General features: G+C 39.9%; 1 protein-coding gene across 1 annotated transcript; it reads left to right on the top strand.

Annotated features, from left to right (window-relative positions):
• Nucleotides 1-591: 591 nt before the first annotated feature.
• si:ch73-173p19.2 (V-type proton ATPase 116 kDa subunit a 1) lies at nucleotides 592-13355 on the top strand. Its single transcript, XM_029625906.2, has 20 exons — nucleotides 592-819; nucleotides 1896-1974; nucleotides 2087-2184; nucleotides 2916-3044; nucleotides 3163-3275; nucleotides 3439-3565; nucleotides 3713-3795; nucleotides 3881-3974; nucleotides 6180-6392; nucleotides 6518-6668; nucleotides 7393-7526; nucleotides 7774-7934; nucleotides 8027-8120; nucleotides 8497-8615; nucleotides 9012-9219; nucleotides 9540-9644; nucleotides 9823-9900; nucleotides 10954-11071; nucleotides 11448-11619; nucleotides 11838-13355. The coding sequence occupies exons 1-20, from the start codon at nucleotides 703-705 to the stop codon at nucleotides 11920-11922; spliced, it is 2478 nt and encodes an 825-aa protein (XP_029481766.2). The 5' UTR covers nucleotides 592-702; the 3' UTR covers nucleotides 11923-13355.
• The last annotated feature ends 605 nt before the right edge of the window (nucleotides 13356-13960 follow it).

Genomic DNA, 13960 nt, shown 5'->3' with positions numbered 1-13960 from the left:
GCTACCCTGCCGCCCCATGGCTTGTGGGTTATAACGTGGTTTATAACATGGCTTATAACATGGTTTATAACATGGCTTATAACATGGTTTATAACATGGCTTTTAACATGGTTTATAACGTGGCTTATAACGTGGTTTATAACGTGGTTTATAACGTGGCTTATAACATGGTTTATAACATGGTTTATAACATGGCTTATAACATGGTTTATAACATGGCTTTTAACGTGGTTTATAACATGGTTTATAACGTGGTTTATAACGTGGTTTATAACATGGTTTATAACATGGTTTATAACATGGCTTATAACATGGTTTATAACATGGTTTATAACGTGGTTTATAACGTGGCTTATAACGTGGTTTATAACATGGTTTATAACGTGGTTTATAACATGGCTTATAACATGGTTTATAACATGGCTTACTTATTCAATGGCTAATCTCTATGGCTCACTCAGCCCACAGGCTCCGTATATCATGGGGTATTGGTGAGTACCACAGCAGCAGTGTCATTATTGATCCTGATGACACAACCACTCTTTCCATTTCATGTTTGGGCTGCCCTTCAAAAGACACATTGAAGGGTAGTCTAGCCTGTATCAGAAATGTGAGGTGCTTGCTGTGAAGGTTCTTATTCCAAGAGCACAACACGTGGTTTTGTTATAGGATAAGGCAAATCAGGACAGGTTTGACTAAAATATGGATTCCTTTTTTCGGAGTGAAGAGATGTGTCTTGTCCAGCTGTTTTTCCAAACTGAGTCAGCTCACAACTGCATCAATGAGCTTGGGCATCTAGGACTGGTGCAATTTAAAGATGTGAGTATAAACAATCATATTTCCAGTGAAACTTATGGAAATGTGGTACATAACTAAACTATATTAACGGAAAGTTCTTTACATTTGAGGCTAATCGTCTAACCCGTATGACTTTTTTTTTTTTAACCCGTATGACTTTTTCAATATTTTTCAAGTATTGGGTATTAGTAGAAGTTAACAAAAATAAAATAAACACAGACCTTTGTAGTTGAAATAGCCCAAATTAAACCGAGCACAGTATGGCTAATGGTATGAAGGTCAAATCCATTTAACTGCATGCCAGTCTATTACATATTGATTCCACCATGTACACTGGCTTAATATTGACACATTGCTGTAAGTTGAAATAATATGGAGTTTTATTACTGTAAGTTGACATAATATAGAGCCATTAACACTGTAAGTTGACATAATATAGAGGCATTAACACTGTATGTTTAAATCATATAGAGTCATTAACACTGTAAGTTGAAATAATATAGAGTCATTAATGCTGTAAGTTGAAATAATATAGAGTCATTAATGCTGTAAGTTTAAATAATATGGAGTCATTAAAGGAAAAAGTTGAACCTATCCAAATTCTTGTGCGTTCCAATGACAAATAACATGTGAAACGTGGAGATACTGTGTCATACATGTGTAGGTCTATTGATTCCCCTCTCACATTAAGGTTCATATATTTTGCCTGTAAAAAGCCTTCCCAAAAATATTTCATTATGTTTGTGCACAAACCAACAATTATACATTCACCATGCAAAAACAAACCGTTACTTTTAGGCATACTTACTTTAATGCAATTACATAACGTAATTGATCGTATTAGAACGTGATTGATAATATATGTGGTGGGAGGGGAAGCTGAGGTTAGACCTGTACATGAGAACTTCAACCCAGAGCTATTCAGTTTGGTTACAGTACTTAGTTCAGTGTGAGTTTTTGATTTCAATTGAAGGTAAACACTTCACACAGAATATGAGAAAATAGTTTACACTGAAATCATTATTTAAACTGCAACAGAGGCTACTAACACCTAACAAATGTCAACCAATTTAAGTATATATTTGCATATGTTTTAGCTAAATCCTGGAACAGTCGCCTTTCAGCGCCGATTTGTGAAGGAGGTGAAGAAATGTGAGGAGATGGAGAGAATTCTTCGTAAGTATGTGTTTTTTAAAGGAAGATTTAAATAGGACTCTGGACAAATGACCCTCTTCTAAATAAATACCTAGAACATCCCCTCTATAAACATTGGGCTCATTTCTACTAGGGTTCTTGGAAAATGAGGTTGTCAAATCAAACATCCCCATCCCAGCAGACTTTACCAGTGAGACAATACCTGTTCCACGAGATGTTCTGGATTTAGAGGTAAGGTGCTTGCTCTCATAGTTGGTCGGCTTCTTTCCCAGCCGTGTCATCATTAGTTTGGATGTAACTGGTTTATACCAAGTTAGGCCAATGACAACCATTTAATACAATAAACTCATTTTGCAATCTCCCTTTCTCCATGTATGTTAAAGTCTAGCTTGATTCGTGTTGATATGGGTGGAAGGTTAGTGGTGGGGCATAGACAAACACACTACCAGGATGCACTTAAACACTCCATCCCCAGGTGGCAGCAGCAACCAGGTCACGGTCTGTGCTCTACCAGGAACCCTTGATAAGCACTACAGGTGGTGCCAATCAGGATTGATTGGCAATGTGTGACGAGAGGCCTCTCGGCTTGTTTGGAGTTGTTTTGTGTTGGTTAACCTCTTTAGTTTAGGCATTGCCTCTTTGTAGTTTTCTTTTTGTATATATTTACTTTGGGTCACCACTTTGAACGGATACTGATCTGCTTGGACTGGCCGATGATGGGGGTCATGGCTGAGCTGGCCCTGAACCTGAGGTAAGGTCTTCTGGGCACAAGCACTGAACACCTGGTCACATAAGACCCCTAGAAATAATGAGTGCGGCAAACCCAGTAGGCTAGTTATTGGTTTTCGTAAAAATGTGTTTGATGTTAATGTAACTTGTTTATACCAAGTTAGTCCAATGACTACCGTTTAATTACAATAAACTAATGTTGGGATCCCCTTTTTTCTCCATGTATGTTACAGTCTAGATTTGATAAACTGGAGCAGGAGCTGAAGGAGATCAACTCAAACCGAGACACCCTCAGGCAGAACTTCACTCAACTAATGGAGATCAACCATCTCCTGCAGATGACTGATGACTTTTTTGAGGAGGTAAATGACTGACTGCATTTGACTTATGTCCTCCTAACAAATACTGGGATGGAAAGAAGAATATCATAAAGGAATGATAGCATAAACAGTCCTGTTTCTTCTCATGTTGTGCCTATAGGCTGAGTCCCAGCTCTCCATCTCTGAGCTTCCTTCTGAAGAGTCGGTGTACTCTTCCAGGGTGACATGCCGACGCACCAGTTACACCAGCACCAATGGACCCCTGAAACTTGGGTGAATTATTAGCCTAATGTTACTAGTCAGGCTAACCACACAAAAAACACTGGAATTGGTTTAAAGTAGGGGCCACCACCATTTTCAGGTTGCTATCAGGTTGTAGAGAAATCTGATAACCAAGTAAAGTATTTGATGCCTTCCTCTTCTATCCCCATGACAGGTTTGTTGCAGGAGTCATCAAGCATGAACGTTTCCTTGCCTTCGAAAAGATCCTGTGGCGACTGTTTCATGGAAACTTTGTCCTCCGTCATGCTGAAATCAAGCCCCATGAGGAGGAGAACATGGCTGTAAGGAAATGGTTCACTAATAAGCACATCTTCAAACATGAGGATCTCCTCTATTTAAAGGCAAACAACCATTAAACAAAAAGGTTGTTTATTAGCTTATAATTGCAGATGCGTGTTGAGTAAACAAACATTGTTTAATGCTCACAGGAGGATCCAGTGAAGAAGGATGTGTTCGTAGTATTTGTCCAAGGAGACCAGATCAGAGGAAAGATCAGAAAGCTATGTGATGGGTGAGTGAAAAGATCCCTTGAGTATGTCAAAAGCCTTGAAAATAAGTAAATTAGCCAAAAATACTAATATTATGTTCTACTTCAGGTTTCATGCCAGCATGTATCCATGTCCCAACAATGCGTATGCAAGAAAGGAAATGAGAACAAACGTCAACACACGCATTGAAGACCTTCGATTGGTAAAAGTTCATTATAGAGCACTTTGACAATGAGGCTGCTCCCGAGCGGCACAGCGGTCTAAGGCACTGCATCTCAGTGCTAGAGGCATCACTACAGACCCTGGTTCGATTCCAGGCTGTATCACAACCGGCCGTGATTGAGAGTCCCATAGGGCAGCACACAATTGGCCCAGCGTCGCCCGGGTTAGGGTTTGGCCGGGGTAGGCCATCATTATACATTAAAAGTTGTTCTTAACTGACTTGCCTAGTTAAATGAAGGTACTCATGCTAATACATACAGTTGAAGTCGGAAGTTTACATACACTTACACTTTACAGACATATTATTTCACTTATAAGTCACAGTATCACAATTCCAGTGGGTCAGGAGTTTACATACACTAAGTTGACTGTGCCTTTGAACTGCTTGGATTCCAGAAAATGATGTCATGGCTTTAGAAGCTTCTGATAGGCTAATTAATATAATTTGAGTCAATTGGAGGTGTACCTGTGGATGTATTTCAAGGCCTACTTTCAAACTTAGTGTCTCTTTGCTTGACATCATGGGGAAATCAAAAGAAATCAACCAAGACCTCAGAAAAAACATTGTAGACCTCCACAAGTCTGGTTCATCCTTGGGAGCAATTTCCAAATGCCTGAATGTACCACGTTCATCTGTACAAACAACAATAGCATAAACACCATGGGACCACGCAGCCGTCAAAAGTTTTGTCTCCTAGAGATTAAAGTACTTTGGTGCGAAAAGTGCAAATCAATCCTAGAACAACAGCAAAGTACCTTGTGAAGATGCTGGAGGAAACGGGTACAAAAGTATCTATATCCACAGTAAAACAAGTCCTCTATCAACATAAACTGAAAGGCCGCTCAGCAAGGAAGAAGCCACTGCTCCAAAACCGCCATAAAAAAGCCAGACTACAGTTTGCAACTACACATGGGGACAAAGATTGTACTTTTTGGAGAAATGTCCACTGGTCTGATGAAACAAAAATAGAACTGTTTGGCCATAAGGACCATTGTTATGTTTGGAGGAAAAAGGGGGAGGCTTGCGAGCCGAAGAACCCCATCCCAACTGTGAAGCACGGGGGTGGCAGCATCATGTTTTGTGGGTGCTTTGCTGCAGGAGGGACTGGTGCACTTCACAATTATGAGAGAGGAAAATTATGTGGATATATTGAAGCAACATCTCAAGACATCAGTCAGAAAGTTAAGGCTTGGTCGCAAATGGGTCTTCCAAATGGACAATGACCCCAAGCATACTTCCAAAGTTGTGGCAAAATGGCTTAAGGACAACAAAGTTAAGGTATTGGAGTGGCCATCACAAAGCCCTGACCTCAATCTTATGGAAAATATGTGGGCAGAACTGAAAAAAGTGTGCGAGCAAAGAGGCCTACAAACTTGACTCAGTTACACCAGCTCTGTCCGGAGGAATGGGCCAAAATTAACACAATTTATTGTGGAAGGCTACCCAAAATGTTTGACCCAAGTTAAACAATTTAAAGGCCAAGCTATTAATTGAGTGTATGTAAACGTCCGACCCACTGGGAATGTGATGAAAGAAATAAAACTGAAATAAATCATTCTCTCTGTCACGAATACCACCGAAGGTGTCTCCCCTTCCTGCTCGGGTGGCGCTCAGCGGTCGTCGCTGCCGGTCTATTAGCTGCCACCGATCCCTTTTTCCTTTTCGTTTGTTTTTGTCTAATTGTTTTCACCTGTTCCTTGTTTGTTTTGGGTTTTCGCTGTCCAGTGTTTGTAACTAGGTTTTTGGTTTGTTTAGCGCCATTGTTTTAGGGCATTCACCCATGTTTGGACCTGTTACGTTTTGAAGGACATTAAAGCGTTTCCCCCGTTCACTTCGCTCCTCACTCATCACTCACCCGACGTTACACTCTCCACTATTAATCTGACATTTCACATTCTTAAAATAAAGTGGTGATTCTAACTGACCTAAAACAGATAATTTTTACTCAGATTAAATGTCAGGAATTGTGAAAAACTGAGTTTAAATGTATTTGGCTAAGGTGTATGTAAACTTCCGACTTCAACTGTACATTATATGTCAGTAATATGTCAGGACTTTTGCTATTCTGCTTTAATTAGTCCTAATGTAATGTCACAGATGGAAGTAGAACAATATTTTAAGCGAGAGGTTAGAGGGATGGAAGAAAACAAAACACTTTCTTTCTGGTCATTCATCTTCTGTCAGGTCCTGAAGAGGACGGAGGAGTTCCGTGAGACTACCCTGACTGCAGCAGCAGCCAACCTCCAGGAGTGGGCCTCTAAAGTAAAGAAGATGATGGCCATCTATTACACATTGAACCTGTGTAACATAGACATCACACAGAAGCTGATTGTTGCTGAGATTTGGTGTCCAGTGTCTGACTTAAACTCTGTGCACACTGCACTGATACATGGATCAGTAAGTCTCCCAAACTTGCTTAAATTACTAAGCATTCAGGGTGTGAACATGCAGATTTTTCTAAATGAACTGTGTGTGCTTATCTTTCTGTGTGTATCTGTGTGTTGGTGCTTTTTTAACATTAGGAGCAGAGCGGCTCCAGTCTTAGCCCCGTCGTGAACAGAATCCAAACCCAGCAGACACCCCCAACATTCAACAGGGTTAACTCCTTTACCTCAGGTTTCCAGAGCATTATTGATGCCTATGGGGTCGGCAACTATCAGGAAATAAACCCAGGTAACAACACCACTATCTCCTGTGTGCGCTTGATTTACATTGGAGTGTGCAGTTTGGGGACTTCCATTTGATCACCCTGTGTCAGGAGAACTTTCCCGCAATGCTGGAACTGTAAAACAGTGTATTTGAGGATTAAAAGGCTTCTGAAGTTTGTAATTCCATATAGAAATTTCAGACTTGATTTTTCTTCATGAAAAATGTTTCTACCTCTACAAATATTTTCATTCGTTACAATCCACATTTCCTGTTGCTGTAGGATTATTTTCCTGCTGTAGAAAACTGGTTCAAATTAAGATCCTATGTGTGTATTTAGAAGTATTTGACTTTTTAAAAATGTGTTTTTATTTAATTAGGCAAGTCAGTTAAGAACAAATTCTTATTTACAATGACGGCCGACCCAGGACAGACCCTCCACTAACCCGGACGACACTGGGCCAATTGTGCGCCTCCCTATGGGACTCCCGATCACGGCCGGTTGTGATACAGCCTGGGATTGAACCCGGTCTGTAGTGATGCCTCTAGCACTGTAATGCAGTGCCTTAGACCGCTGCGCCACTCAGGATCCCTTAATGACTTAATGTGACTGACCCAGATCTGATTAGCCTATATTTGTTTCCTTTTTTAGCTGTTGGTAATATTGTAAAGAAAAAGAGAAGTACCTCCAAAGTCGTTTTGGCAGTGATCACAACTATTGAATTCTTGTTCGAATGTAATATCTTTTCAGCTCCATACACCATGGTGACCTTCCCCTTCCTGTTTGCGGTCATGTTTGGAGACTGTGGTCACGGTCTCGTCATGACTCTGCTCGCTTTATGGTTGATCCTACACCAAGAACACTTCAGGAAGCTGAAGAACGAGGTATGAAAAGCACTCTGTCAGAGGATGGCCTGAGCCCTGAGGATGAATAGTATATGTCAAGTCAATTATGTTGTTTAAGTGCTACTAGTGAAAAGTCAACTTTTGAAGCTGTAAAAGTGATGTCGTACAAAATGTTAGTGGAAACCGTTTATTTTTTTTAAAACATGAGGGTGTTACAACTACACTAACATTGAAAGACAATGCGGTGCATTGTTTTGACTGTAACGTTAGTTACCCGTCCCTGCAGCTGATTGACATGCTGGTGGATGGACGCTACATTATATTCCTGATGGGCCTCTTCTCCATATACACTGGCCTCATCTACAATGACTGCTTCTCCAAGTCCTTCAACGTCTTTGGATCCTCGTGGAGCGTCCGACCCATGTTCCATCCACACGGACCGTGGACGTGAGTTTCCTCCTTTATTAAAGCTGTAATAGTATTGTAACAAATGAGTTGGAATAAGAATGTAAATGGTTCCTTTTGTTCTTTCCCCCCAGTAATGACACGTTGCATGACTCTGGCCATCTTCATCTGGACCCCCTGGTGTCTGGAGTCTACTCTGGCAATCCCTACCCATTTGGTGTTGACCCGGTTAGTGTGTGCAAACTCTTCTAACCATCTAAACCCTCATAGATTTGAGGACAAAGGGTCAAATATATTTATCTCTATTTACAGTCGTGAAAAAAAGTGAACAGCATTGTTTTCATTGTCATTATGTTACTGTTCATATCATTTCATGAAAAGTGCTTTTCTCTGCTACTCAGTAAGGTGGGCTTTCCTTCAGTGTATTTTATTCTGCGTTTTGTTTCTTTTGTGCATTTTATTTTATTGTGTGTATTATAAATGCTTGAGTATTAAGTTATTAACCAGCTGGGATGCAGTTACATAACTTCTTTAATTAAAGATGATCTTATATACAATGTAACCTGATCCAACTTTTTCTATTTCAAACTGATGTCTGATACAGATTTGGAATATTGCATCGAATAAGCTGTCGTTCCTGAACTCTTACAAGATGAAGATGTCTGTAATCATGGGAGTGGCCCACATGCTCTTTGGAGTCACTCTGAGTCTGGTGAACTACATGTAAGTAAAGGGCGTTCAAGACAGGAAGCGAAACTCGCCAAGTTCGCCAAAATAGAGCAGATTCCTATTTTCTCCGCCAGGTGGCTTTCACGAGCGCCGCCGACTACTCCTCCTGGATTTAATTCCACCCCCCGCCTAGCTCCTTTGAAAGTGAATAGGAAACTCTGTCGCCACATCCTGTTTGGCAAGCCCTTAATACTAACACAGAGGCAGGAATATCACTGTGATAATGACATGTGAGACTAACAGGGTAATAAAGAAAAGTACATGTGTTTTTTCCAGGAGAACTACAGTACTTACAAAAACACTGTACAGCACTGTTTATGATGAACCAATACACCGTCACTTAAAATGTAGTGCCAACTGATTGCCTCCAACTGTATCGTTTCATTGCAGATTCTTCAGAAACTTAAAGGATGTTGCGTTGCAGTTCATTCCAGAGGTGATTTTCATGCTGTCTCTGTTTGGATACCTGATCTTCCTCATCCTCTACAAGTGGTGTGTAGTGATGAAGTCTGAATCTGCTCCTAGCATCCTGCTCCTCTTCATCAACATGATGCTCTTTGACTACAGCTCTGAGGGTACTGTGCTTTACAGAACACAGGTACAATGGGTTTCTTCAATCTAAAATATCATGGGTTCTTAAAATAGAATTTTCCGGTTCATTTCCCAGATTGGAAAACATATACATACTCAAATGTATGCATTCACTGTACTTTAAGACCTTTGGATAGAATACTCTGCTAAGTGACATAATGTAATCATATTTTTCATCCAAGGAGACCACAGAAATTATTTCAATTTAACGTATGCATTTGGACACAAAAAAAGTATAGATGCCCAGACGCAACATAAACCTCGCTATGCATTAAGTTCTAAGCAAAAACTGTCATTTTCTAATTTTTTAAACATTCTATTATACAGAAACCTGTGCAAATATTTCTGGTGGTTGTTGCTGTGCTTATGGTTCCTTGGCTACTGTTTGCCAAGCCCCTGCTCTTGTATAGAAAACACAAGCAATTAAAGCTGGTAAGTCAACTAGATTAGAATAATGCATTTTATAAGTAGACGTTTGTGATTAAACGTATTGGATTGACAAGGCTGTTTTTATGTCAATGTGTACTCTGTAAGTAGACTGTTCCTGCCTTTATAACTGCCATTAAAATACATATTTTAATGAAACTTAATATAAAAATTATTCCAACAGAAGCCCACAACAAACAAGCTTCCCATGCAGGTTTTTGGGATCTCCAACCAAGAGGCTTCAGATAACAGGAAAGAGAAAGTAAGTCACTGTTTATAAATAAATATACATGGTCAGAAAATATGTTCTGTAATTTATCATAGTTATGTGTTTATGCAAACGCCATTAAATGTTAAAAATACAACGTTATTGTATTAAAGAGCAAAAATTAGAAATGTTGTAAATAATAAATATATAAAAAATAGAAGAGCCAGAATCTCAATTGGTGGCAATGAAATGGAACAAGTCACATTCACTAAATTCCTCTGAGTTCTAATTAATGAAAACTTATCCTGGAAATATCATATTACATTTGTCTGCAGCAAAGTGATGAAATCTGTAGGTATCATCAGAAAGATTAGTGGTTTGGTTTATCAGGCTTGCTTCCTAACTCTATACTATAGCTTAATTTACCCATATCTGATTTACTGTAATAGTGTCTGGGCCAGTACATATGCCTCATACCCACACAAATTACTCATCATACAAAATACATGTGCAAGACTAGCCGCCTCCTCTAATTAATGTACACCAGTTATTAACTTTCATCTACAACTACTCATACCTCACAGACAGTTTACCTTTCAATGGATTCTTCCAGGTTAATTCTGAAATCATCTATATAACACAAGACACTGCAATAACCTTCACCTTCCCAACTGCCGCACCTCAGAGTCAATTCTCTCAGACACAGCGGTACCATACTCTGGAATCCTTATCTTCACATTGCCGAAAGCTCATCATCCCTTAATAACTTCAAGCGAAGAAAGGGGGTCAGCCTGATGAACCAAACTACCCAATAATCCCCTCTATGTAGCCTAACTCTCTCTCACACACACACACACACACACACACACACACACACACACAGTGTTTCTTGTATACTGACCACATTATGTACAATTATAATTAATATACTGTTTAACTAATTTCAATAAACTTTTTTTTGTTGTACTTATATTTGTGATGTGGTTTTCATATCAGCACTTTTGGGCTTCCAACCTCACCTGCACACTGTTTTTACTAGGTTTTTTATCTCTACTGTTTTGTCTTTCACTTTTCTTTGGTGTGAAAAAAGCCTTTGTCTCATTGCAGGTCAGTATGGCTGACATTTTCGTGTACCAAGGCATCCACACCATCGAGTACTGCCTTGGATGCATCTCCAACACAGCCTCCTACCTCCGCCTGTGGGCTCTCAGTCTAGCTCATGCTGGTAGTGTATTATTCTGCACAACACAATAAAAGCTATGTCCATGTGGCTGTTATGGTTATGACCTTGCCTCCCCTCGACTTTCTGATCCCCATAGTGAAAAGTATGACATAAGATGGTGTATAGAGTAAACTTCAATAGCAATCATTCCAGGATTTTAAAAAAATAAGTAGTTACATTTACGTCATTCAGCAGATGCTCTTAAGTGCCCTGCTCAAGGGCCATTAACAGGCTATTCAACTAATCGGTTCAGGGATTCAAACCAGTGACCTTTTCGTTACTGGCCCAACGCTCCGAACTGCTAGGCTACCTGCCGTCACCTGTTATGTTCAAATGAATTTAACTGTATTCTATGTTCCTGTGCATGCTGTCTGTGTAGAGCTGTCTGAGGTGCTGTGGAAGATGGTTCTGCAGGTGGCTCTGAGGGTCACCTCGGGGATGGGTTCTGTTCTGCTGGCAGTGACCTTTGCTGCCTTCGCTGTCCTCACAGTCACCATTCTCCTGGTCATGGAGGGTCTCTCTGCCTTCCTCCACGCCCTACGGCTGCACTGGTAGGGACAAGCGACACAAGCACACATGCATCTGCAAGCGCACACTCACACATACACACCTGATGTAGCCTTTGGATTCTGCAGCACACCATCCACGTACAGACCTTGAGCTTATTGACACAACTGAAGCAGCAATTATGTAAAGAATATAACAAGTGAATTACACTTGAATGATACTTCCAAAGGTTATGTTTTTCTGTCTCATTTGTCTTTTACAGGGTTGAATTCCAAAACAAGTTCTACAAAGGATCTGGGTACAAGTTCACACCGCTTTCCTTCGACAGGATGAGAGACATGCAGTGACTTCAGATAGAGAAACGCGTTATTGCTACGAGTCCGTTCTCATATTCATTTACTGTTTATGTTGATATGTCTTTGTGTTAGTCATTGATCACATTAAGATGTTTTCGGTATGTAGATCGTACTCTATAACTGTCGCCATGGAATGAAAAATCTGTGCAAGCAAGGTGCAGCATTTGCCACTAGATGGCAGCACGCAATTATTAGTCAGTCATGGTTCTAAAAGTAGGCTACATTCGGCAACAGAAGAATTGTCAAAAGAACACAATAAATATAAGGAGATTTAGTTGAGCATCTACTTCCTAAAATGTCTTAAGAGTTTAATTAGATTAAAAAACAATGAACAATATTTAGATCCAACAATAGTGTACAAAACATTAAGGACACGTTTCTAATATTGAGTTGCACCCTGCCCCTTTTTCCCTCAGAACAGCCTCAATTTGTCGGGGCATGGACAATACAAGGCTTCAAAAGCGTTCCACAGGGATGCTGGCCCATGTTGACTCCACTGCTTCCCACAGTTGTGTCAAGTTGGATGGATGTTCTCTGGGTGGCGGACCATTCTTGATACACATGGGGAAACTGTTGAGTGGGAAAAACCCAGCAGCGTTATAGTTCTTGACACAAACCGGTGAGCCTGGCACTTACTACCATACGCCAATTCAAAGGCACTTCAATATTTTTTCTTTCCCATTCACCCTCTGAATGGCACACACACACAATCTATGTCAATTGTCTCAAGGCTTAAAAATCCTTCTTTAACCTGTCTCATCTACACTGATTGAAGTGGAATTAACAAGTGATATGAATAAGGGATCATAGCTTTCACATGGATTTACCTGGTCAGTCTATATCATTGGAAAGAGCAGGTGTCCTTAATGTTTTGTACACTCAGTTTATATCTGTGAAATGTATTGGGATAAAGCATGGAAATGTATTGGGATAAAGCATGGAAATGTATTGGGATAAAGCATGGAAATGTATTGGGATAAAGCATGGAAATGTATTGGGATAAAGCATGGAAATGTATTGGGATAAAGCATGGAAATGTATTGGGATAAAGCATGGAAATGTTATTCTGTTGTGATTGTCTGTAGGGATTATTCTTGTACATGCTTAGTGCATTGAAATTCAAATCCCAAACCAATCAGTGTATCTGTTGCCTTGCAAAAGGTTTCATATTCATTTGAAAGAGTGTAATAATACTGTATGTCTTTGGGTTCAAGGGAAGTTGAACCCTATCCCTTCAGCTAAATAAAGACTTTCTTGTATAAACTAATTGGTCCTAATAGGCCAAAGATTAAATTAGAGAGAGTGGATTTATCTATAGATTTGGTGGGTAGATTAGTTAGTTGTGGGTGTGCTACATTTGATCAATATCTTGTCCACTTGAAGAAAGAACTGTATCATTACCTAAACATTGACATTAGAATGCTCCCTTGAAGGAACCACCATGGAATGCAGACTAAATCTGCAGAGATATTTAGGCTAGTTGTTAAGGTAAAAACATTCCGTGTGAAAAGCAGTGTAAAGAAACCTTTGTAGTGAAGAAAAACATAGTTTCAGCTCACTTCATTGCCTTTCAACCGCTTCAGGAAAGGAAAGGCGATTCCCTGGTTACTTTGAAGAATAACAGTTGACCTACATGGCCACTGAGATTACCAATAACAATCGTCAGCTCCATAAAACATTTTAAAGAATCAAGTAGCACATTCATATTCATAGCTCAAAAAGGATGGTCACAACAAATACATTAACGACCATCTAAAGACGGACCAAGTGCATTCAGCGATCAGTGACAAAGTCTATAACACAGCTGTGAAACCATACTGGTCACAGTGGGTATCCTGGCCCTTTCCCATCCTTATGTATGCCACAGTTTATTCTAAGCATTGCAGTATTTGGCTGTGTTCCTTTGTCTTTGCAAAAAAGAGGAGGGTTGTGACTATGAAGGTGATTTCAGAGACTGACTGCACAAGCGCTTCAGATGTTGATTAGACATTTATAAATTATATTTTATTTCTATGGTACCAGGTGATCT

The sequence above is a fragment of the Oncorhynchus nerka genome, linkage group LG22, assembly GCF_034236695.1.
Source record: "Oncorhynchus nerka isolate Pitt River linkage group LG22, Oner_Uvic_2.0, whole genome shotgun sequence".
Classification (NCBI taxonomy): domain Eukaryota; kingdom Metazoa; phylum Chordata; class Actinopteri; order Salmoniformes; family Salmonidae; genus Oncorhynchus; species Oncorhynchus nerka.
This window is presented reverse-complemented; position numbering and strand designations above follow the sequence as displayed.